The 25,372-nt window shown below is 40.3% G+C and overlaps 1 protein-coding gene across 2 annotated transcripts in view; it reads right to left on the bottom strand.

Annotated features, from left to right (window-relative positions):
• Positions 1–260: 260 nt before the first annotated feature.
• trappc9 (trafficking protein particle complex subunit 9) overlaps positions 261–25,372 on the bottom strand; it is a 220,560-nt gene continuing 195,448 nt past the window's right edge. For both annotated transcript variants that reach the window (XM_032580805.1, XM_032580806.1), the window contains 2 exons: positions 3,475–3,698; positions 261–904 (listed from right to left, as the gene is read on the bottom strand). In XM_032580805.1, coding sequence (XP_032436696.1) covers positions 725–904; positions 3,475–3,698 — 404 coding nt within the window. In that variant the 3' untranslated portion in view covers positions 261–724. The remainder of the gene's footprint in view (positions 905–3,474; positions 3,699–25,372) is intronic.

Below are 25,372 nucleotides of genomic sequence, written 5' to 3'. Positions count from 1 at the left end.
ATAAATAAGTTCAGCATAACATCAATCGTTTAAGTTTCTTGTGTAATTTTGGTTTTTCCCCACTAGTCAGTTAGTTGACAAAACGTCAGGTTTTTTAAGCGCTATTATAGATTTTATCTTTCTGTATGTGCCAGTTTCCCTCTTATTTTTGCCCAGAATTACAATTGACTGACCGACATATTTACTGATCGACCAGATGTGATCAATAAAACCACTAAGACTATTTAAGATGGATGAAACAAAGCAAACTGACCAACATGTCGCTTTTTTTAGCATTTATTTGCAGCAGTTTGTCATCAGCATAATCAGTCCAGTCACACAGCTAACTAAATATAATCAATATCTCAATTCCTTATGATTCTGCAGCAGTAAACAAAAGAAAAAAATATATAATAATAAGTTTAGAGTTGTTGAAACAGAGCAGTTTCACAGAGGGAATAAAACATTTCATCATGTAGGTTCTCAGGGAAGAAGCCGACTCTTACAGCTAAATGCATCCGGAGCTTCAGCAGGGCTCACAGCGCTAAGCTAACTCCTGCTTCCTGTAACAAAAAACAAAGTCAGTTTGGTTTTTATCATCAGTGAACGATTTCCTGTCAGTTTAGCTTTTGAAAACATGTCCTCCGGTGAGCAGGTTGTGCCAATTCCTTCAAACAGTAGCAGAAACCTGTAACAAAATCACATCCACGCCCTGCGTTACGCTACGTTAGGCTGTTTGGGTCAGTTAGGCCCCGGCCTGCAGGGGCGTGTCCTGGGCCCTGACGTGGACGCCGGGCAGGGTGAACCAGGCCAGAGGAAGCTCCCGCCGGGCGCTGTCGTTCTGAACCTTCATGTTGAGGTAGAAGTCTCCGGTGTAGAGGAAGAGCAGGGCGCCCTCACACACCGAGCTCTCTCTGGGTTTAACCTGCGACCGAAACAAGAGCCGTTAGCGGACACTCTGCTGTCATTTCTACATAAACAATCTTCAATAAATCTTTGACGAGTCTTAATTAATGAGTTACAACAACACTTAATTTCCCTTTGGGATTAATCAAGTATTTTTGACTTTGAATTAAACCGGGAACACCAGCAGAGAGTACGACGGCGCGTCAGGGCCACTGTAGATAGAAAAAAAACTAAACAAAAAAAAACATTTTTGTCAATTTTCTTGAAAAAACGTGCACATGAAAAGTCAACGTTTTTTTTTTTTTTAAACCCTTAAATTTAGTAAAAATTAACAACAAAAAAAGAGTTTCAAAAGTTGAAATTTTCAGACTTCTTGAATTAAGAATATTCCAAGTTCTTTCTAGAAAATTTTTGGGATCAATCTGAAAATATTTCCTCAAAAAGTTTTTTTATTTATTTTCCTCACAAATGTCTGACATTCCGAGCTCAGAGATTTCCACGTTTTTTCCAGAAGATTGCTGAGATTGATCTCAACATGTCTGAGTCTTTTTTCAGTAAACTTTTGACTTCAGGTTCTCAGGAATTTCAATGTCGTTTCTAGATTTTTGGCTGAAATGTACTCCTGTTTCTCTTCTATCTCCAACATCTCCATGGTAAGAAGGAGATGTTGCTTTTGCTGTAAAAAAAGAAAAAAAAGGTGAGAACAGTCACCAAAATTAAGGTGCTCACACATTCATTAGGATTCTTTTCTCATCCTTTCATCTTCTTTTCAGACTCTAAGCTCTTTGTTTTGTTTCTAACAGTCTCTTTTATCCGCCTGCAGTGTGTTTGACACTCGGAGGAGTTTTTTTTCTTTCTTTTGCTTCTTGGATCCATTCTGTGGTAAAACTTTTAGCTTAAGGATTTTAAGCAACACAGTTGAAGAACTGTAGGAGTTTCAGTGCCAACAAATATTTTTCTTGGTCTTTAACTGGTTTCTCTTTATTTCTAAAAACAGTCGTGTGTCCTGAGTGAACACACACACACACACACACAGTGCGTGTGTGTGTTGTGCAGACATGTTGAAATAAGCCTCATTTATTTCGAGGCTCCTCGCCAAGCCAGCTGTCCAACATCAGGCTGCATGTCGGCATCGGGCCCGGCTGAACCGGAGCATGTGTCTGTCTCCTCAGCACGTTACCATGGTAACTCAGCTTGGAAACACAACGTGAACACTCTCAGTCCCTCATCCCGACACCAATTAGAAGCGGTTAGGTCTTAATTCGTATCTGTATTAACTGACTGACATCTTGTTGTGTCTTTTTATAGATTAAACTTTGTTGTGGATTTTTTTTTACTTCCTCTTAACATACTTTTAACTTTAAATAAGTGAAATAAGTTGTGTGTTTTTAAAACCAGTTTCATCTTTATTGGGAAAGTTTACCAAAAAGATTCTATTAAAGGTTTTCCAAACTGGTTACAGCACAGAATGTAACTACAGAAGCTGATCTGTGTTTGGGTGTTTTGAGTCAGTTGAGTTTCCTGACTTATCATAAATATCAGCCGTTTCCAAAACTTCAACCTTAGCCAGATCTAATTATTTAAAGAAGAGTTCTGTTTGAAACAATCAGCCTAAACCTTCAATCGATCAATATGAATTAATAAATTACAGATCTACATCTGATCTTCCTTTTTAAAACAAATCTAAAATCCATGAGAAGGTGGTAGCTAATCAGGTGTGTGAGCATTTAAACAATAACAAAATGTTCCAGTCCGGTGGCTCGGTGTCAGGTATTGGACCTGTGTCTTGGTAGAACCCAGTTCAGCTTTTGACAGTCAGTCATGATATTCCCTTAGAAGGGACTGAATATGTTGTATGTATTAAAGGAGCAGCATTGGGTTGGTTTAAATTCCCATCAATCCGACAGATTCCAGTTTGTTCATGTGAACAATAATTCTGTTTCACATTCCTGGGTTACTAGTGGAGTACCACAGGGCTCTCTGCTTGGACCAGTTCTTTTTACGATATATTTTCCAATTATTCCAATTGGGAAAAAACCTCTGAAAAAGAAACTGTTTCGTCAACAGTTACTACACGGACCCCCAATAATACAGTTTAGAACCTCTGATATTTTTGACTTGGATATTCTATTTGAATCCCAAATTAAACATGTTTCTATGATTTCCTTCTTTCACCTATGTGTGTGTGTGTGTGTGCGGGGGTGTGCATGCAGGCGTGTGTGTGTATTGTAAAGTGCCACGAGTCAACATTTGTTATAAATTGGTGCTATATATAGTGGAGTGAAAAAGTGTTTGCACCCTTCCTGATTTTATTTCTTTTTTTTTGCACGTTTGTCACATTCAAGTGTTTAGAATTTTTTCCTCCCTTAATAATAAACACCAATTAAAAACCAAAAAGTTTTTTTTTTAACAGAAATGCAGCTACTGTAAATAAAGTGAGTTGAATTATCTGATTTGTGTCAGTCCACTAATTAAAATCTTAAGAACATAAATTAACTGACATTTCGACCAGTATGAATATTTTTTGCAAACCCCTTGTGGCTTTACCAACCCAACCATCTACAGGGTTTTGTTCTGAAACAGACTGACCACGTCGATGAAGAAGGTGTTGGAGCCGACGAAGGTGACCGCTTCGTCCAGGTCGTAGTTTTGGACCCCGTTCTGGTAGTCCTGATACGGCATCACGGTCAGAGACAGCGGGCCCACCGGGTTCTTGTTCAGGTTGGTCAGTTTAACCTCCAGGGTCACGGCGTCGCCCACTCTGCAGTCTGCCACAACGTCGCAGTCGCACGGCTTCCCGTTCACCAACACGTCTGAGAGCGGGAGACAAAAACAAGAGCGCACGTCTTTACATCAACGTTCATCAAATCCTTCAGACCGTCATTAGTCAATCACACAGCTCCTCAGAGACAAAACGGTTTTTCTTTAGACATTTTTCGATAGAGACGGAGAGCTTAATTCTAAATACGAAACTGATTTCCCCCTTTTAATCTCATGCATGAAGAATTTGTTTGTTTAAAAAAAAAAAAACGGTGTCAAACACAAGCACACGTCCGTTGTCGAGTAGATACAACATCCCTCCTCTCACAGCCAATCAGGAAACACAGAGTGATTTCAATAGGATGCACTGCCGTGTGCCACCGGCTCCTGAAGTGGCCCCATGTTTGGCTCCGGCGCCGATCGAGACGCAACGATCTGCTCTAAAAAACAAACCTGACGGAGTCAGCGCTCCGAACGGCGAGCCCCGATCACCCGATGATGGCTCTTTTCGGTTTCACAGTGGCACACGCTCAGGCCGCAGCGCAGATGCCCGGACCCGGCTGGTGTATGCTTTCTAGTGTCACGCCCGCGGCTGCGATAAACACCATGAGTCACCGGCGCTGTGACAGCCTGATGGCAGAGCGGAGCCGCGTTCGCTGCCGCCGGTGAGCCGGGCTGCTGCGTACAGCGGCAGAGAGAGACATGAGGGAGTTTTCTTCATTTCTAAAAACATTTTTGTTAGTTTGTTCTGATTTACAACTGGATTAAAATTCAGATTGAACTGCCAGTTTTCTATAAAATTCCCGAGCTTTAGTGGCGTTGAACTTTATCACATTTTGTCACTTTACAGCCGCAAAATTCAGTTTAAAGGGGCAAAATTAAATCAAATATTTTCTTAGCGTTGCATCATATTATGTTATTCCCTCATCAAAAACACACTTGGAGTGTTGCCTTGATTTTTTCATGGAGGTTTGAGAAAGATGTTAATCTCCCATGGCAACCATACAGCTGTGCCCGGATGGACCTAGCCCCGCCTTCATGACGAAGCTCCTCCTCAGAGCTGCAGTCATTAAGCTTCTGCATCACAGAGCAGCGCTCTGTGATGTTAGCTGTGACTCCCCACTCCTTCAGACTAGCCAGCAGCAATTAGCAAACACCTTCTGAGCTCATTATACGAGCTACTTCTAACTGAAACACTGATAAAAACGTTAAAGGATTAATAGAGGAACTGTGTTAAGATGACTTCCTGAAGGCAGAGTTTCAGAAAAAGCTGGAGTTTTTAAAGAGACAGAGACCCAATTTCAATGTGTTAATTTATTTTAAGACGTACTTAACACATACAACACTTTTATAACAAGTGAAGGTAACATAGTTATCATAGTTGCTTGATTGTGCTATACAACGGCATTATGTGGCTGGAAAATACATAACACCGCCCCTTTAAGGAATAGACTCCGCCTGTCGTGATAATAAATTTTGCTGGATGATAAATTGTCCCAGTAATTATCTCGAGAATCGATAATATTGTTGTCTTGAGACCATTTTCTAATAATATCTTGATAATGGCATAATAATACAAGATCGCGCTCTCAATGACGAATGAACACTCCACACTGGGAACTGGAAGACATTTTACATACAAAAAATAAAACACAATTAAAAACAAAAATACAAAACACACACGACCAAACCATTAAAAAAGGATTAAGAAATCCCTATACAAAAAAAAAACATTCATCATGACAACCCCGGAGTCCTCAAAGACCCACCGACTTGCAGTGTGAAGTGCTTTGAAGGTGAAGGTTAAGGGGTGAACAGGTTTGCTCCATCCATGCTGCATGCTGAGATACTCTGATCTCAAAGCTTTCTGCTTATGAATGCAAAATCCAAAAAAGAGTAAAGATTTTGTTACTTAATTCAGCAGCTTCTAAAACTCTACCATTCCTATGACGTCAACCATTTGGTGAAATAAAACAGACCTCTCCTGAGATCACGGGATGCGCACGTCGTGTTCAAAACAACCATTTTATAACCAGCATCGTCGAGCCTTTAGTGACACCTTGGCAAGTGGATATATTTAGTTTGTTCAAAGTCTTGTTGCTAGGAGATGCGCAAATTATAGGTAGGCCTACATTGGTTCTAAAAGCGGGGATCCATTTTTTCCACATTAAAAGTGAACAAAAGAGGATGGTTAGTCTGCTGATGAACTCCCACACACACACCCCGCTCAGTCACACACACACCCAAAGACCGAAAAACACTCGCTCCAGAGTTTCTCTCGCTCTGCCGTCCCGGAGTGCCGGTAGAAGCAATCGGCTGGGAAACGCGACCGGCGATGTTCACCGAACGCTGCACTGCAGCAAAGTGGCAACTGTGTTCAAAAATACACTCAGCTAAATAAACGTAGAGCTCATTTCGTTGTGGAGGCATAACAGGTGGACCAGTGCTGGATCTAGCAGATGAAGACTTCTGACTTTGGCTCAGCGTCTCAGCAAACATGTGCAGACCGACCCCCGAGAGGACGCGAGTGATGAAGATGGCTTCAGAGACGTCTGCTGTCCGCTCCCTGTTGTGTTGAGCCGAGTGTCAGCAGGTCTCAGAGTATCCGCTACGTCCTCGGTTCTTACGTTAAAGCAAACCGGCTGTCTGCAGGACGAACAGGCAACACTCAGGTTACACGCCTGAGGCTTAGATACAGTTGGAACCTGAGAATCCAACTTCATCACATCCACCTCTATATTACATGATTCTAAACATCTGTCTGATTCTAAAATACTTCATACTTTGTCAGTTTGGGAGTCGGTCAAGTGTCAGATGCGACAAAGACGGTGTGCAAACCCCAATAAACCCTTATCGCCATGCTGCGACCGAACAGTTTACTGTATTTCATTGGGATTTTATGCGATGGACCCACACAAGACGGTACATATTCATCAAGTGGAACAAAAACACTTCATGGCTTTTTAATGGTTGAAATATAAGGCGATCTGATCTAAACCACTCCACTGCATATTTCAGGTCACAAAAATTGAATGGAGAATGTTGGTGGGAGTCAATCTCCAAGTCCTTGCACAGATTTGAAATTGGATAGGTTTGGAGTTTGACTAGGCCATCCTAACACATGAATCTGTTTCGATCTAAACCAGAGATCTGCAACCTGTGGCTCCAGAGCCACAACTGGCTCTTTGGGCTTTCCATAGTGAGTCTTTAGAAAACATTGGCTGGAAATGATAAAAAAACAACTTACTGTAAGATTTTATTATAAAATTGTTTTTACGGGATGACACTAAAAGTAGACCTATTTTTCTTTTTATTAGGCTGGAAACTAAGTAAATGTCATCATCCCATATAAAAAAAACATGACCATCATGTTCTCAAAAAGGTTTTCTGTTTTTCTTCAGACAGATTTTCCTCAAATCATGTTCCACAGAAAAACCTGCAAATATTAAACCACGACTACGACAGCGGACCCCGTCAGTACATCAGTCCTATGTGAACGCTACACTCTTCAGAGTTTAGTTTGTCAAACATTTGTGGACTTCACCATCCACTTGCCAATTACGAACCACTGTAGGTCAGTATCTCACATTAAAAATCCCACAAAGTGACACAGAAACAATGGCTATAAAATCACAAATGAGTCAAAAGTTCAAGGCAGTAAATCCTGGTGACTGAGGATCAGTGAGCAGGAATATCGCTGCTCCACTGGGTGCTGTCTGGGCAACGGGACGGAGTGGGCAAAAGAGCTCTGTCCACATGTTATGTAACACGAGCACCTGGTTTGGTGTTAGCATGCTGTTCTCTGACCAGGCAAAGAGCTTAGGCAGACGTCGCCACGGCAACTGGGGGAGGGGACTCCAAAGTGAGTCCGCTGTAAGAAGAAAGGACAATTTTGGGATCAAACCGGGTCCAGCACCTCCTTCAGAATAATCATGTGACTGCAGGTGGAAACGCAGCCGGCGAACACCGATTGGTTCATGTTGGCGTGTCGCCACGGCTGTCGGGTCAGATGGTGAGTGTTACAGTGTTACAAGAAGAACGGACAAATCAGCGCCATGCTAATAACGATGTCATGTCCAGCTTTCTGGAGGACTGGATTTCTGACACAAGCACTTAGAGAACAACAGGAGTGACGACTCTACGCCATCAGACTGACTACATGAGTTACGCTGTATGGCTTCATGTAAACTGTGTGTAAATGTAAAACATGATGGAGATGAAAATGATTATAGTTGTGGTCAGAGTTAGGAGAGTTTTTCACTGCTTAGTTTTATTTTGTTGTACCTTGTTTGTCTATTTCAGTCACAGTTTTTAGAGTGTGTTTGACAATTTTTATTACTTATTATTATTTAAATAGTAGTAGTTTTAGTTTTCTTAGATTTTGGTTAATTTTTAGGTGCAGAACTAAAAAAAGGTCAGAGTATTGTATTGTGATCATGTTTACATTGATTTGGTATTGAAAGTTCAACAGAAGATGCCATTTTCAAAAGACTTATGCAATTATTGTTGAACAGCAGCTGATACAGACTGCTTGTGTGGAGGGAAATTAATGAAAAAATGTAAATAAACTTAAAAATAATTTATTTTAGTCAATTTAAAAGATTTTAAAATCAATCTGACATCAGTTTGAAAGACTAACAGGTTCATAAACATCAAAACGAAGGATTTCAGTGTGTTTCAGTACCACTCAGCACGATGCAGTCGCAGTTAGTTGTTGTTTTTCCCCATTAATTTCTATTCACTTCAGTCAATGAAAATGTTTTCTCAATTTCAGTTTTCGTTATTTGGTTAGTCTTAGTTAACTATAATAACCTATGGTCACGTACATACACAAAAACAAATATTAAATATAAAAATATTAAGAATTCATGTAATTTAAATGAGTTTTAAATCCACAGTAGCTAACTTTAACAAAAAATTGGTTTTAGCTACATTTTCAATATAATTACGATTAGGTCCAATCCAGAAGCTTGATGTCAGCATAATGTTAGCCTGATGTTAGCATGGTGTCAGCCTGATGTCAGCCTGATGTTAGCATGATGTCAGCCTGATGTTAGCATGGTGTCAGCCTGATGTTAGCATGGTGTCAGCCTGATGTCAGCCTGATGTTAGCATGATGTCAGCCTGATGTTAGCATGGTGTCAGCCTGACGTTAGCATGGTGTCAGCCTGACGTTAGCATGATGTCAGCCTGACGTTAGCATGGTGTCAGCCTGAAGTTAGCATGGTGTCAGCCTGACGTTAGCATGGTGTCAGCCTGACGTTAGCATGGTGTCAGCCTGAAGTTAGCATGGTGTCAGCCTGAAGTTAGCATGGTGTCAGCCTGACGTTAGCATGGTGTCAGCCTGAAGTTAGCATGGTGTCAGCCTGACGTTAGCATGGTGTCAGCCTGAAGTTAGCATGGTGTCAGCCTGATGTTAGCATGGTGTCAGCCTGATGTTAGCATGGTGTCAGCCTGATGTTAGCATGGTGTCAGCCTGATGTTAGCATGGTGTCAGCCTGATGTTAGCATGGTGTCAGCTTGAAAATCCTGCCTTTCAATAAAACGTTTTTGCGCTAGAATGAGGCAGTCTTTTGGTCGTGTTGAAATTGGGTGTATTTTGCTAAACTGCAACGAAAACACTTTTGACGCACCACAGCAGTCACGTGTTCAACAACCAGATGTTAGATGACGAAGACTACAGGAAGTGATCGTCTCTCAACAAACGTCAAACCAGTTAGAACTGCTTGTATGCCGAACTGGCTGAAAATCAGCTCTGAAATGACATTTAATTTGTTTGGGGGGTTTTTTGAGCTTCAAAGAAGAGAAAAACAAAGCTGAGGTGTAAAGCAAACCGCACCAATGATGACTCTTATTTCAGAATGAATGCTGACCAAAAGTAGTGACCAGGTCAGCGAGGTCTAACAGCTCCTCGGGGCCAGCGGCTGCTGGCTTTGCAGGGTCACTGATAAATGGAGGATGTGCTTTAAAAGGTTGAGAAGTATGGCAGTAAGTCTAAAAATAACCCTCCGGCCTCCTACACCCCCCAAAGCTATCTGATACCCATAACAACGGCTCACATGATTTGTGTTGTATTCTCTGTGAGCGAACGGTTCCAGATTCCATCTGCTGTGGTGACAACAAGAAAGGAACATGATTGGGACGTTGAACCGCTCACATGAAGAGGGAAAGAAACATTTCTACAACATCAGCTGTTACCAAGATGGCCACCAAAAGTCTGTCTCACTTCAGATGCTGTGATCAATAAACAAATATCATCAAACAAAGAAAACCGGACACAGCTTGAAAATGATTATTTCATCTACTAAGGGAAGAGATGTCCAAAACGACCTGAGAATGTGAAAAATTCACGTGTGCAGAAAACTGAGACAACCCAGTTTTCTTATTTCATGTAAACACCGCAATTGTGTGAATCCCAGCACCACTTTGTTCTTTTTTTTGGCTTACATGGAAAACAGAAAATAAAATGAGGTGTTGCAGTTGGTCGTTCCTCTCTGCTACCATCGCTGCCTTTACTGTTGTAAACCGTACAACAGTAAAGGAAGTAAACACCAAGACGACTTTGTGTTTTGGCAGTCGTCAAAATACAAAGTATTAGTTATTGATATCAATAACTGTGTATATTGATAATGATTGTTTTTTTTTTGTTTTAAACATCTGAAACCAAACTGGTGGTGTGACCTTTTCTGGTTTCATCTGCAGTTTTCACTGCTTGACGTTGAAACTTGAAACTGCTGCTGCACAACTTATCCAACAGATTGTTGCTAGGTAACCAAAGAGTGAGCGAGTTCGTTGATGCCGCCAACCTTACTTAGCTCGCCGCGAGAGGTTGAGCAGCTAAAGCCTTTCCTTTGCCAGCGTCTCCCCGCATGCTGTAGTTTTTGGATTGGAATTTGACATTTTGAGTATTGAATATTTTATCAGATGCATTATCTATATGTTGATTTATTGTTGACAGTCTGACTTTGGCCCCCGTGCTAGAACCTTGAATCAACGTTTATGCCTCAATTTGGCTGAAAGGCTGTGTAGTGCGGCTGAATTCACTAATGATATCAAAATGTAAGTCATGAACATCTAATTGTGGAAGAAATAAGCAAAAAACTAAAGTTACACAAAAACCTTCCTGCTTCCACCGGTTAGTTCAGCGCCTCTCAGTAACTGGACAGAGGAATCCGAGTCCAGCTGGTTCCTCCTTAAGCTCCACTACGGCGTGTTTAATCACAGCAAATTCAGCGAGATTATTCAGAGTGCCACGTAAACCAGCAGACCCGGCTGTGTGCCGCTACCTGAGTCAGCAGCAGACTGTGGCAGGAGGAAGTGACAATTGTGTTGAAGCAAACAGTCCCAGCTCATCTGTACACAGGACACCTCTGCTCCACATCTAGAACAAGCTCCGCTGCTTTCATTCCCCTCCTGCTCACTATGACTTCTATTTACTCAAATAATAGTCCTCTCCTTTTTCCTCCTCTCCCGCTCTCTTCCTCTCCTTTTTCCTCCTCTCCCGCTCTCTTCCTCTCCTTTTTCCTCCTCTCCCGCTCTCTTCCTCTCCTTTTTCCTCCTCTCCCGCTCTCTTCCTCTCCTTTTTCCTCCTCTCCCGCTCTCTTCCTCTCCTTTTTCCTCCTCTCCCGCTCTCTTCCTCTCCTTTTTCCTCCTCTCCCGCTCTCTTCCTCTCCTTTTTCCTCCTCTCCCGCTCTCTTCCTCTCCTTTTTCCTCCTCTCCCGCTCTCTTCCTCTCCTTTTTCCTCCTCTCCCGCTCTCTTCCTCTCCTTTTTCCTCCAGCCTTTGTGCCCTCTGTGTGTTTCCCTGTTTCTGAGCGGCCGGTTGGATCGGGTTCTGCATGTAAAGCTTTTGTTTGGCCTGTTGTCGCCGAGCTGCAACCACAACCGGGCAAAATAGAGGTTAAGGTGCTTATGTACGCTTATTGAGGCGCTTAACGACGCTGCTCAGCGCCGTACCCGTCCGACTGAGGGGGGAAACGGGAGAGACCTCTGCGACTCTTCAAAACACGATCACGGCGGAGGTGAAGAGGCTGGATGGAGGGAGAGAAGATGAACAGATAGAAACCGCGGATGATTTCAACTCCTCTGTCAAGCAATGGCAAAGTGCGTAAACAACGTAACGGTGCTCACGCCGCTTCGACTTTTTCTAATTTTGTCACGTTATGACGTCAAAGCTGATCGAATTTTATCGGGATTTTATGCGGCGGATCAGGGGTGCTCACACTTTTTCAGTCAAAATGTCCAACCTACTACAAAAACGCTAAACATATTTTTATTTGCAAATATATTAAGAATTCTTGATATGTTTCTTTCTTCGTCCAGCTTGGCCACTTATATTTATACACCTAAAGTTTAAGAGGAAAAGCTCCAGGGCTAAAAATTTTAAGTAACTTGCTATGTAGCTAGCTTAGTTTAGCTAGTTTAGCTCGCGCGCTGCTGTTTGCGCATGCACAGAAAACTCCCTTCTTTTTCTTCTTCTTCGCTAAAAGGCGATTGGCAAACAACTAAAGGAAACATTACCGCCACCAACTGGTGAGGCTGCCCTGTATACTAATCATAATGCGTAACCTTTTTCTTTTTTAAGGTCATGCGATCTACCCGCACTGCCTTAGAGATCAACTGGTAGATCATGATCGACCTGTAATAGATCAATATGAATAAAGTGTTCAATTCTAAGGTTGGAGGAAGTTGATGTGGTTTAAACACATCAGGTATTGGCTTTCCAACAGCCAGACTTGTTGCTGATGCTAAGTTTTGTGACTTAGTCCAGCACATTCGAACACTAAAATGTGTTTTTATGAGTAATCAAGTTGATGGGCCTGGTTTCAGGTCTGTAATTTGACTTATTTGATGTAATTCAAACTTGTTGATTTAGTTTGAAAGAAAAAGATGTCGCAAAATGTCAATATGATAATGGCCTCACTAATTCCAATTGTATAATTCCTGCGTTTCTCAAAGTGGCTGTCCAACAGACAGACGCTGGGTCTGCTTTCAAGGCCAAAAACAACTAAATAAACTCCAGTTCTTCATTCCCTCTCACACTTTAAATAGAGGAAAACAAGGTTATTCATCTCCACACCAACCTCAATATACCAGAAAAGCACAAAATAAATATTTTAAGAACAACAAAAAAAAGAGCAGTCTGCAGCTTTATTGCTTGCATACTTATTGTGCCCTGGATGTATAGAGTGCTCCAACGTTTTGAATTGCAATTCTGTCTGTTTTGCATATTTTCCCAGATGATATGAACCACAAAGCAGCTGAATATGAGCTGTGAATTTTGGCTTTTTTCTTCTCTGCTCTGCTTCCATTTCCACATCCTCACCTGTAAACAAGCAGCAATTTACCCATCAGGATTTAATTATGAAATTTTCCCAGTGGCCTTAATCAGGCAAAAAAAAAAAATCCTTTAAAAACCTTTATTCCTAATCGCAGACTTTAGTTTGGAGCTAAACATTTGGAATAATTAAAGCCAATCAAGCGCTCAGCATGAGATGTAACAATTACATAGCTGCAGCACATACAAGGAGCCATACAGCAGCCATTGTTTTCACACCATTAAATATATGTGAGCTGCTGACATTCAGAGTCCTTCTAAGACGATAAAAGGAAAATGACTCGGTGAAAGTGAAAGTTCTGAGCTCACGTTGGTATTCTCATGGATGTTGGAGCGCAGCCAGCCATGAGCTCATGGGTCCAGTCTGAAGCCACTGGTCCGTGTCTGAGCAGCTTTGGTCAGGAGATGAGCGTTCAGCATAAACATTCTGGATCTGGCCCGATCCCTGCTGATCACATACGGCCGGGAAATATTCCCTCTATCTTCCCCTAACAGATGTAGACGGCTAGGACCAGCTGGTGTGATAACAGCAGTGAGTTGATGCCTGAACTGAACATAATAAAGTGAATCTCTGTGTTTGTGTCTGTTAGCATAGCACATGAAAATCAGATGCTCATTCACTAAAGGTTTAGTGAAAGAGAAAAACAAAATGGATGTTGTCTCATTTACTTCCTAAGACCATTTTATACCCAGAATGAAGTGTGCAGACAGTAATTAAGCTATTAATCACAAATTTAAGACATTAAAGAGGAAAACTCGGATGTCAAACATGTGGCCCACATACCATTTGTGGCCCATGACTGTAATTTAAGATTATTTACAAATGTGGCCCACCAGCACAGGCAAACAATGCAGATGAGAACTAGAAAATATCTATAGAAAATTTCAATGATGGGAGGTCTTTCAGACAAGATGGAGACCAAGTGAAATATTTTTTAAATTATTTTTCTTAAAATCAAACATGTTAAGTACAAGACCTAAAAAGAAGAAGTTAACACTTTTTTACTTTTGTCTTCAAGGTAAAGTCCTGTAGAACCAGAAGCATCCAGTGACTTTTACTTAAAACAGTTTATGAGCACAAAGCCTCTGTCCTAATCAAATATTTACTGACTGGAACGGTACAGCGCTCCAAAGTGCAGGACAGGAGCGTCTGTAACGTACCGCCGCCTGCCTGCGCCAGCAACGGAAAACCAAACGAGGCCGTCGTACCGGAGGCCATGGCGTCAACTCACCGCTCGGCACGGCGGCAACATGGAGAGGCAACGGAGAGGTCTGATTCGAGGAGGACAGACTTAGAGTCCAGCTGTGAGGACAACCGCTTTAACTCGCTTTTTGGGGTTTTTTTGTGAGCAAAAATTGAAGTCGTTAGCCGGTTTCTCCTGAGAACCTGACAGTCGTCGGGTCAGTCATACGCCGCAGCGGACTCCAACTCCCATTTCCCTGCCTCATTACTCATCCACATGTCTTTTTCTAATATACTCCAACCCTAATTAGATTAAAAAAACCAAAAACAAACAAAAAAACCCACTTGACTGTCGATATTCCAACCAGGTGTCTCCAGGTGTGGAGACATGTTGATGGAACTTCTTGTTTAGTCCTAATCTCAATGACGAAAAGTTACTGGCCTTCAAAACTTCCACTGACGCCATGTATTTAAATCAAACTGATTTTAGAAGTCGACTTTTTCTTTCAACCTTGAATCTTTAAGACATTGAATGTAACATAGGATGACACGTTCTCCAAACACAGTACAGCACTCTAAGCCTTGAGATAAAGCACCATCTTAAGGCTCTTCAGGTCTCATTTCAGGGTTTTTTCTGCTTCTTTGTATGTTGAATGCAGGACAAAAATACAGATGTTAGTTTGCCATCACACTCAGAGACTAATACCTCACCATTCTGGACACAAGTTGTGTTATCTACAACTTGTGTAAAGAGTTTTAAGTGTCTCAAGTTTGCAAACTTGAGAACACCCTCCCTCCAGGGAAGTACACAATTAATTATTGCCCAAACAGCTTTAGGTTTGAAGTAATAGCTTAACTTTAGCATCAGCGTTCCTCTAATTGGAATAGAGAAGATCCTTTTTTTTTTAAAGCTGGCTCTCCTTTAGCATTGTCCTATCATCTTTCAGACTAAGTTCCCATCAGAAACAACTCAGTTGGAGAAAAATGAACCGAACTTGTGAAAATTCACTTCCTCCACTGCCATGGCCAAACTACAGGCAGACTACAATTCTAAAATGGTGCAGAAAATCGACAACATCGACTGTTCACTGATTGGTCTGGTTGAAATTCTATAGGAGGAATCCAGCTCAATGGGAGAAATCCCAGACGGAGAAACGAAGGCAGATGAGAATCAAGCAGAATTGTGTCAGAGGTTTTATTTAGCCAGGCTAAATAAAACTTATCGCGTCAAATTCTTTTTACTGAAAGATTTACCTTTTGAATCGACATCTGAGACTTTCAGAACAGTTTTTATCTCGTCTAAGGTATACTAATTTTTAAAAATCCTGACAGCAATTTTGTAATATCACGACATCTAAATACGAAATTTCTCTAGAACCTCAGCTAATATTCCCAGTATGGTTTACCGTTGGGATCAGCAACGTTCCCCTCAAACTCCCTGCAGTCACATTCCCTCAGTGTGTGACTGAAGAAGGCCTGAACAGAAATCCCTGTTATATTTTCCAAAAATGATCTGGAGCTCATAAGTGAAAGCAACTTTTTTCTTTTTTGTTATTCCTTCACCGTCAACACTTTCACCTCAGCTCACGGTTGGCCAGTGATGCAAACTCGTATGCATGAGCTCAACAAGGCTGAACTCTTTAGTTTACGAAAGCTTTAATCGGATTTATTATGCCTCAGTGAACTAATCCATTAAGCGCAGTGATTCCTTTGGAATTAATACGATTTGATCCAAAATATTGTCGTAATAAAGGCGGGCATGACCTTGCCAGCTCTATTCTAGTAAAACATCCCTCAGTTTGTATCTGGAGCGTCCCCTCAAAACCCTAAAATTAACTCTGGGACAGGTGACGACATGCATGCAGATGAGGCGCAGATTTAAAGAGGAGAAACACAACAATGACATGACACGGGTGACTTTTTTTTTCTTTTTTTTGCTTGAACTATCGGTGTGAAGCAGGGACAGTAATATAATGAGGTGCCGCTGCCGCAATAGGGGGGCAAATCACTGTAGACAGCAGAGCTACCTGCAAGGTTATTATTTCTTCAACAGAAGGAGCAGCAATCAGTGTCTTAGCAAAGTTATTTCAGTCACCTGGAGGAACAGAAGAAGTTCAACAAGGATTGATTTAGCAAACAAAGGCATGGCAGACTGTCTCACACCCTCAACTCCACAGAGATTTATTTCTCTAAACATTACACTCAACATAGAGTTCATATGGAAACAAATAATTCACTTTTTTAGTTGGACAAGCTTGTATGTGAATCTTTCCTTATTAGGTAATTAACTTATTTTGTCATCCTTGGCAGTAAATATGAATACACAGCTTTACAACAGTTTATTAAAGCCTTTGTAGAACATTTACGCCAACAATTGCTTGAAAAAACACCCCTCAGATTTTGAGATTAATTTCAGATATTTTCTGAAAAAGAGAACATTTCGGAGACTGTAACTGTGAAAATGTACAGAAAAAACCCAGAGGTTTTTAGATTAATCTCAAATTTTCTACAAAAAAAAACTAAACAAAAAAACCTTGGACATTTCTGAGTTGGAAAATTTGAAAAATTTGCTAAAAGAAGAGGAATTAACCTCTGAAATTTTCTAGAAAAATATGAAGTTTTCTGAGTTTGAAAAGTTGATCATTTGCTGAGATTAATCTCAAAATAAATTGCGAGATTAATCTCAGAAATTTTCTAGAGAAATCATGCCTTGCAGAGCGCCTCTTATTTTGAAATATGGGCCATTTTTGCACTGAAAATGTGAATTTTGCAGCCGTTACGATACAAAGGCTTCAACATGTGTTTAAAGTGACAGATGCATTTTAAAGTTCCAGCCAACTCAAAAAGACAGAGCAGAAACTCAGTTACTGTGTTAAAAGGTTGTGGTTTTTATATACGTGTTTCTCCAGTATATTTGTTTTTTTTTTTTTTTACATGCATTGCATATCACATGTATCACATTATATGCAGACAAAGTTAGTAAATGACCACAGTGGTACGGTTCATCTACTCTCCAGTCCCTGTAAATCTAAACGTGATGGAAGATAAACATCTGACCTGATGGGATCATGATCAACGTCGTCTTTATCTTACAGTTTGCAAATCAGAGAGGAGACGTTCCTATGGCATGATTTATGGCAAAATAATGCAAATTCCCTTCACAAGTCAGAGAAAAAGGTCAAACAGAATTAGCCTGTGCTGAGCAATCCGAGTCGGTAGCTTCTAAATTAAATCAGTGTGAACGGCGTTACGTCTCTAACCTCTCCTCTATCAATCACCCTCCTGAAGCAGTAACTCCCCGTCTCCATCACTCATCCTGTTGTCCTCCCAGATCCGCTCAGGGAGCCGGGGAAGCTCTTTGCATTCTTCGTACCTGCGCAAAGTCGCCACTCCATCTCAATTTCTCACTCTGTCACTTCCCAGCTCTATCATTTCTGCTCATTAAGTGTTGCGGGACCTGCTTGTTGTTATCCATCTTCATGAGTCAAATTTGATTCCCTCCTCCGGTCCTCTCTTTGTTTTGTTTTTTTTAAATCACTGATCATGCAACCCCAACATTTTCTGCGTTAGCATTCTGTGTTTTTATTTCCAAGTGGACGTAATATATTCTAAAAAAACAACAACAAAAAAAACCGTGGTCACGACTCAGACAGAGACTGGGATCCATGTCTAACCTGAGTCTGTTTTCGTTAGAAAGATGATAACTATAGAGAAAACAAAGCGAATAGTCAGTTGACTGAACGAGCAGGATTTGATTTGTAGTGTGAAGGAAGCTGCAGCATTCAGTTTTCCCTCCAACAAATCTCGGGCCAAGCTCTGTATGCGGCGGTATGTTTGTACTGCACTTCCATAAACCGCCCGCTGTGGCTGCTGAAAAGTGAAAACACATTACACTCCTGACACCTTACTCCAACCGGGCCAAGAAATCCAAAATAAGGCTGAGCCACGAGGGCTTTTTTTGTTCACTTGTAACGGAACAGAATGGAAAAGCAATAATATGAGAAATTCAAATTACCCAGCGAAAGTAGCTTGAGAGTTTAATCCAAATTGAATACAGAAAAAAAGGAAAATTACAGTTTGAGGCTGTCAGTTATGTTTACAGCAGATAAATTAAGAGAAATGTAAGAAAAAAGTCCTAATCGGTGTATTTTATCTAAAACAACCAAAGCATTCCATCAAATTTCTGCTTTTTTTTTTCTTTGTATACTGTCAGGTCGACTGAATAAATAAGTGAGAAAAAAAAAGAGAGTCTGAATAAAATGTAACCAATATGCTGTCAGCACCGACTGGGTGACGCAAAATTGATGCAACAAGTTAAACAATTCAGCCAGCATGTCTGATAGCCTGAACCCCAATCAGCCCTCAGGTTGTTGGTAGTGATGGTTTTCCTGATCACAGCTTTCAGTCACAAGAAAACAATCCCACTACACACACCCCCCCACGCACACGCATGCACACACACAGATTCCAAACAAACAAGCTGAATAAATTCTCTGCTCTCAAGCACGAGTCAACATCTGCTGGTTTATTCAGAGGGTACTTGGGGCCCAACTGCTGTCGGGACAAAACGCCAGCTTTAGGCTCACCTGTGCAATTTAAGGCAATCTAATGCAATAAATTAGCCATTTGGACAGCTTGTGCTCAATTTTGAGTTGAATGGGAAACAGACTCTGAAGTCACAGTTGTTTGGTGGTTTTTGTAGAATGAACCCAAATCACTGTTTAGAATCAGATGAGTTACAGAGTTATGATAAAAGTATTTGTCTCCTGTTTTTGCTTTTTTTGTCACACTTTCATGAATTTTTCAGATCAGCTGATAAATTGTAAACGTCAGAGAAAAATAACCTGAGTAAATGCAAAAAAAAGAAGAAAAAGAAAAGAAATTGTTCAAGTGCTGATTTTATTCATAAGATAAAAGGAAAATCTTAAATCTCTTAGCCAAGGCCTAAGACCAATGACTTCATACAACTAATGTCTAATTAGCTGTATGAGTAATTGGCCAGGAGACAAACTGGCTTAAGGACAAAAAAGTCGATGTTTTGATGTGATCATCACAGAGTCCTGGTCACGTGTGAGGCGACCTCCTAACCCGACTCAGTTGCACCGGTTCTTTATGTCAGAAGGAACGGACAAGAACTCCAGCAAACTACTGAGAGAAGATTGTCCCAAAAAGTTGGACCCAAGTCACCTGGTTCAAAGCCAGCACTGAGTTAATATACAGCTGTGAAAAAAACTAACAGAGCACTTAAAATGATCAGTTTCTCTGATTTTACTCTTTGTAGGTATATGTTTGAGTAAGATGAACGTTGTTCTTTTATTCCACGAAACTGATAACATGTTTCTGAAATTCCAAGCAAAAATGTAGTGTTTATTTGCAGAAAATAAGAAATGGCAACAATAACGAAAAAGATGCATTCCTCAAATAATGCAAATAAAACAAGTTCATGTTCATTTAGAAACAACAACACTAATGCTTGAACTCAGGAAGAATTCAGAAATCAACGTTTGGTGGAAAAACACTGTGGGAGCACACTTTGAGAAAAACCAATCCAGGAAACTGTAGAGATGCTTCATCGGATAACTCCATGTGAAGAGTGAACACAGAAGGTTAATCAGTCCTATCAGTACAGACGCCGTGTCACCTGGTGGCTACCTGAACCTGAGCAGATCTACCAGGTCCAGTGGAGGTCGCCGTCGCTGACCTCTGAACATTACTGTGATTTAGCGGGAAGCTAGCTGTTGTTCAGGAGTGAATACCTGATGGCGTTCTGCACCCTGCGTGAGGAAACCCTCTGTGCTTCTTAGCCAAGGCCTAATTACCCAGAGCAGGTTTGCTTGTGTTCGATATAATGAAGTGGCTCTACTGCTGATGAGGACCAAGATCAGAGCATCAGGCACCACCTCTTGATGAGAACCATAATCAAAAACACTTCACTATATTATCTCAGTAATTTCATACACAGAATAATTGTAGTAAAAACTAGAGGATGTGCTCTTTAATCAGCTTAAGTGTTTGCTCTGTCTAATACGCTGCTGGATCACATGTCTGTTATTCAATGACCAGGTCCTGATCCGGGTTTGTCAGGTGTAATGTTAAATCTAAGATCAAATTAAATTATGTGCATAAATAAAAAATTTAAAAAATGACAAAAAATACCCCTGAAACTTTTCCACATTTTGACGGCCGTTAACGTCAACGAATTGTGTCGACATGTTTCTGCTTCTCTGTTTCTTTCTCTGGTTTAAACATCCGGAAAGTGCAGCGCGTTTTTTTTTATTATCTGCCGGCATGAGTCAATATTTAATAGAACCACCTCTTGATGCAAACATAGCGTCACAACCTTCTAACTTGCAGAAACAAAATGATTCCAAGAAAAGGCAACAAGTGGTTTGTTTGTGAACGAACTTCCAATTGGATGTTTTGAAAATTCCACCAAAAACATAAATAAAACATTAGCTTATGATTTCGTACAACTTGGATCTAAACAAAAGTTAATCTGATCTGATTCAAAAAGTGGTCAAAAAAAACATTTTAATAGAACTTCCTGGAGGTTACGACCAGCGGCGCCGTATAGGGGGGAAAAGTTATGGCAATTCCAAGGGCCCCTGACCAACAGGGGGCCCGCCACAATTTATTTATTTATTTTTTGTTCATAGAAATAAAATTTAAAAAATTGGGTCCTGTCAATTACAAAATTAATCGTGTTGTGTTTTCTAAAATTGTTTTTATCAGTAAAAATTAAATGTTAACACTCCCAGACCAAAAAGCACACATCCATATTTACCCTGAACTCCCCTGGATCTGCATGAAATGATTCGTTCCTGTTTGGTGATGGTGACGATGTTCAGCAGCAGTCAGTAGAAGACAAGAACAACTGTGGCAGTTATTTTGCTACTAAAAAATTTTTTCAATCAGGTTTTCAAAAAAATTGACAGATAAGAGAGAAAAAGACAAGAGTGTCAATTTATAACCCAGTTTTTCTCCAAGAGGTGGGTAGACTGTGTGAGATTATCAACCATTCAGCATAGTTAGCTTAGCTACAGACTACTGTTTGCCTCCATTTCACTAGCATTTAATGAATTAAGGAAAGAAATTACCAACATATCCATATATTGAACTTGTACCTTTTACCACTTAACAACAGATGAGTCAGTCAGCAGCAGCTCTAACCTGCGTCCTTCCTGACCCGTCCTCTACTAAGTGAAATTAAAGCTTATATTAAAGTATGTAACTTTTATAAAAATATATTTTTTTACATATTTGTTAAAACTGTCATCATATTGTGACAGTACAGCATGAGAGATAATCTGTGAAAAATCTATTTCCTCTGCCTTCTCCCAGTGCTCTCTAGAAACAACCAATCAGTGGCAGGAGAGTTTTACTGCTGTCAATCACAATCTTATGTGGTGCTGCTCATCCTTCCTCCCCCTTGCTCTGCTCTGTGCTGTATGTAGCGCAGCCTGTTGTAAATGCTCAGTCTGGTTAGCAAAGCTACCAATGATGGCAGATAAACGATTTTCCTGTTATGATATGTTGTTTCTCCTCCATTAGCATATTTAGCAGTGAGTGAATGAGGTTGATTGACAGCACTAAGACCCTCCTCCTGGTTCTGATTGGTTGTTCTGGTCGGAATGTTGCATTACTTTAGCTAGCAATAGTTCAGGAAGGAGGTGGAGAAGATTGATTGTTTTCACAGATTATCTGTCTCATAACAAACTTGTCATGACATGAAGACAGATTTAACAAATATGGAGAAAACATATTTTTTATTAAAGTTATATACTGCAGCTTGAATAAAATGCAACTACGTAGCATTTTTTGATAAGTCTGGATTGCTTTATGTATATTTTGCATGTTGCCAATGACTGTTGCTTGTGGGGAGAGACATTTCAGTAATAGAAAAAAATGTAAGCAACCTACTTGTATACTGTATGTCAACTGTTGTATGTGAAATTCATGAGCAGTAAATATTGTCCTAGTATCAGTATTGGACCAAAGAAAGCAAGGCAGTTGCAAGCTTTTAAAATTGTGATGCTTTTGATGGGTCAGATAGACTCAAGAAATTGTAACAGCAGTTGCGCGGGGGGCCCAATTAAATTTTTTGTCCGGGGTCCCAAAATTCCTGGCAGCGCCCCTGGTTACGACAAGAGTTCGATATAATTTATGATTTTTGTTTAATGACAAACAAAAATCATCTCCCAGCCCCATGTGTTCGTCTCTTAATTAAGGTGAAGGTCGACCATCGTAAACCAGCCTGAATATGAAAACCTGGAAAATGTAGCTGTTTGGTTTGAGACAATGAAACTGTTTCATGACCATCTTTTTAAAAGAACAAGTATTTTTACATTTCAAGCTTACAAAGTTAAGCATTATGACTAATCACAATGCTACAGTACAATTAATCTGACTGAATTTTGATCAATAAGGCTCTACTTTATTTATCAAAGCACTTTAAAAACCACGTATGGTTTTCTGTCCATCGTTGCACCCTGCTTTGAGTTGGCTCACCAGGTAGAAAACCTCTGCAGAGCTCACACAGCAGGTGGCTGGAAGAGGCAGTAGTCAGGTGTTACAAGATGTTAAAGAAGCAGCTTCTCCCTTAATCTGCTGCTGTGTGCTGTTATTCCTTCATTCACTTATGACTATTTCATTTTTACAAGCTGTGTAAGCACTGGCCTGGAAATGACTCAGACTTTAAAAAAAAAAAACAAATTCAGCCAATCAAAGCATAAATTTAGAAAAAGTCCTCTAAATAATTGATGGACTTCTGGGGTAATAAACTGACACTGATGTATGTGGAGAGTCTGGAAGGAAACACTGACACATGGTGAGAGCAGAGAGTGGTTTCAGAGGATGTTTACAACAGAAATGTAACTACAGTGTTTAGTTTGAGAAGCTTGAAACGAGGTTTGTATTCTGCTGGGACCGCTAAAAGCTTCATGACGTGAATATCGACATTCATGGCCGGAACTGAGCCACACAAATGTTTCCTTCTGTAACCTGTCTGGTTATTTTTCCATTTGTCCAACAATCAGCCTTTTCCTAAGTACGAGTGTCTGTCTTTGAATGAGAAACGCAGCAGGTCTTAGACTGCGTTTACGGCCATAAAAGCAAACAGCCGTCCAAACGGTCTCTATTCTCTGGCAGACAAATATCTCAGTCTGCGCTCGGAGTTATGGGTTTATGTTTAATGTGGATGGGAAAGTGGCTTTGTTGAATGGATTCAAATAGAGTGTTTGAGCAGCTTTTACGAATGGACATGTTTTAGGGTTGTCAGTCACCACTTTGGTCCAAAGGAAGATCTCGGAGCAGAGATGTTGATGTAACACAGTGAATAAAAATAAGTCACAGTGAACACAACTGGAATAAGTCAGTTTTCACCTAAAGTAATTGTGTCAGAGGTGGAATTCTTACTTCTTTCTTTATTGCAAAAGAAAACATTTTAGGAGAAAGTCTATGTTCAAGGTACAAAAAAAGTCTGCTTGTGCTGTCCTCTTTTCTTATTATTGGGCTACATTGGTTTATTTTGAACCAACTTAAGGAAAATAAAAAGTCAGAAATTCACTTCCTGTGTGTTTAGCACTTCTCTTAGGTTGAACTCTTGGCAAAATGCTAAAACGTTTATCACTGTTGTTTTTGAGCAGCAGACAAGGACAGTGTCAGCTGTCGTCGTGGAGTTCTAGCCAATCAATCAATCAAAGTTGATTTGTTTAGCACATTTCAGCATCGAAGGCACTTCGAGGTGATTTACGTCATAAAAACACAAGAATAAGAAGTCATAAAAACAGCATACAGTCAGCAACTGTTAAACCAGTGAGACTCATTACGTTTTGACGAGTGGTGTCATCAAGACCATTGATATCCGTTCAATATGTTGGTTAATGTTTTATTTATTATGGTTCAAATTCACCTATAATTGGAGGGTTTTTAGTCTGGACTTAAAGGAGCTCAGTGTTTCGGCTGTTTTACAGTTTTCTGGAAGTTTGTTCCAGGTTTGTGGTGCATGGAAGTCGAATGTTGCGTCTCCATGTTTGGTTCTGGTTCTGGCAACGTTGTCTTTAATTACTTTGATTTTTCTACAAAATGTAGTTTCTAATGCCACTATATTCATACACATACAGTAGTTTCAATTGTTGAGAAAGCATGCTGTTTTTATTTTTTCTATTGCAAACGAAGTATTTTTGGTTTTAGAATGATGGTTCCACTTTGGTCCATTGTGCGACCGGATAACAGGTCCCTCCAAACCAAACCCCTGAGCTGATTTTCAGCCCCAGCATGCCCTGGGCTGGGCATGTGTTTCTCTCCACCCCGGGGTTTCTGCAGAGCTGCCAGCCAAGACCAAGGAGAATTTAACTTTCTGACAACATGTCAGTCAGCTTGGCTGCCAGAAAAGGAGAGATTCCCCTTTTCAGAATAAGCTGAAGGATTCCTTCAGATGTTCTGACTATTTGTGTACATCGGCTGGGCAAGCTCTCCGACAGCCAGTGTAAGACTGGAGACAGAGCTGGGTAGTAACTACTTATTTCTTTTTTTATTATTAAATGTACTTTTAGGAGTATTTTTACTGTGCTGTACTTTTTACATTTACTTGAGTAGTTTTATTAAGTATTTCTACTCTTACTTGAGTTAAATTTCTGGATTTTCTACCCACTGAATGAAGAACAAACATGTTTTAACCAAAAATTCACCTTCACCACACAGCTGCAGTTTCTGTTAAAGTTTCATAAAATAATTTTTTTATTAAAAGAACCTGATTAGGATTTTTTTCTTTTGCCTGATTTTGTTATTTTTGTTATTTTTTCCTTACTTGTATGAATTATTGTAATTTTGCGTCTTAGAATACCAGAATTTCCACTTAACTTTATATTTTGATCCATCTGATGATGTAATTCTTTACTATTTACTATAATTTGATCAGTTACCAAATACTTTTTTACTCTAAGTTGAGTCATTTCTTGGATGGATACTTTTTACTTTTACTTGAGTAAAAACATGTTGAAGTAGTGCTACTTCTGAGTAACTTTTTTGGGAACTCTGCCCTCTGGCTGAACAGGAAGTGATGATGGACGAAGCCAGTCGGGGATTCTGGGTCTCTCGACAGTCAGCCGTCTAGTCGCAATTTTTCCCCTTCCAGATTTCATTTGTTTTGTTCATTTAAATGTTTCAGAACATGTAACAAATCAGAACCTGAGTAAAAACAATACATCCA

This window comes from Xiphophorus hellerii, chromosome 13 (assembly GCF_003331165.1).
Source record: "Xiphophorus hellerii strain 12219 chromosome 13, Xiphophorus_hellerii-4.1, whole genome shotgun sequence".
Lineage (NCBI taxonomy): Eukaryota > Metazoa > Chordata > Actinopteri > Cyprinodontiformes > Poeciliidae > Xiphophorus > Xiphophorus hellerii.
This window is presented reverse-complemented; position numbering and strand designations above follow the sequence as displayed.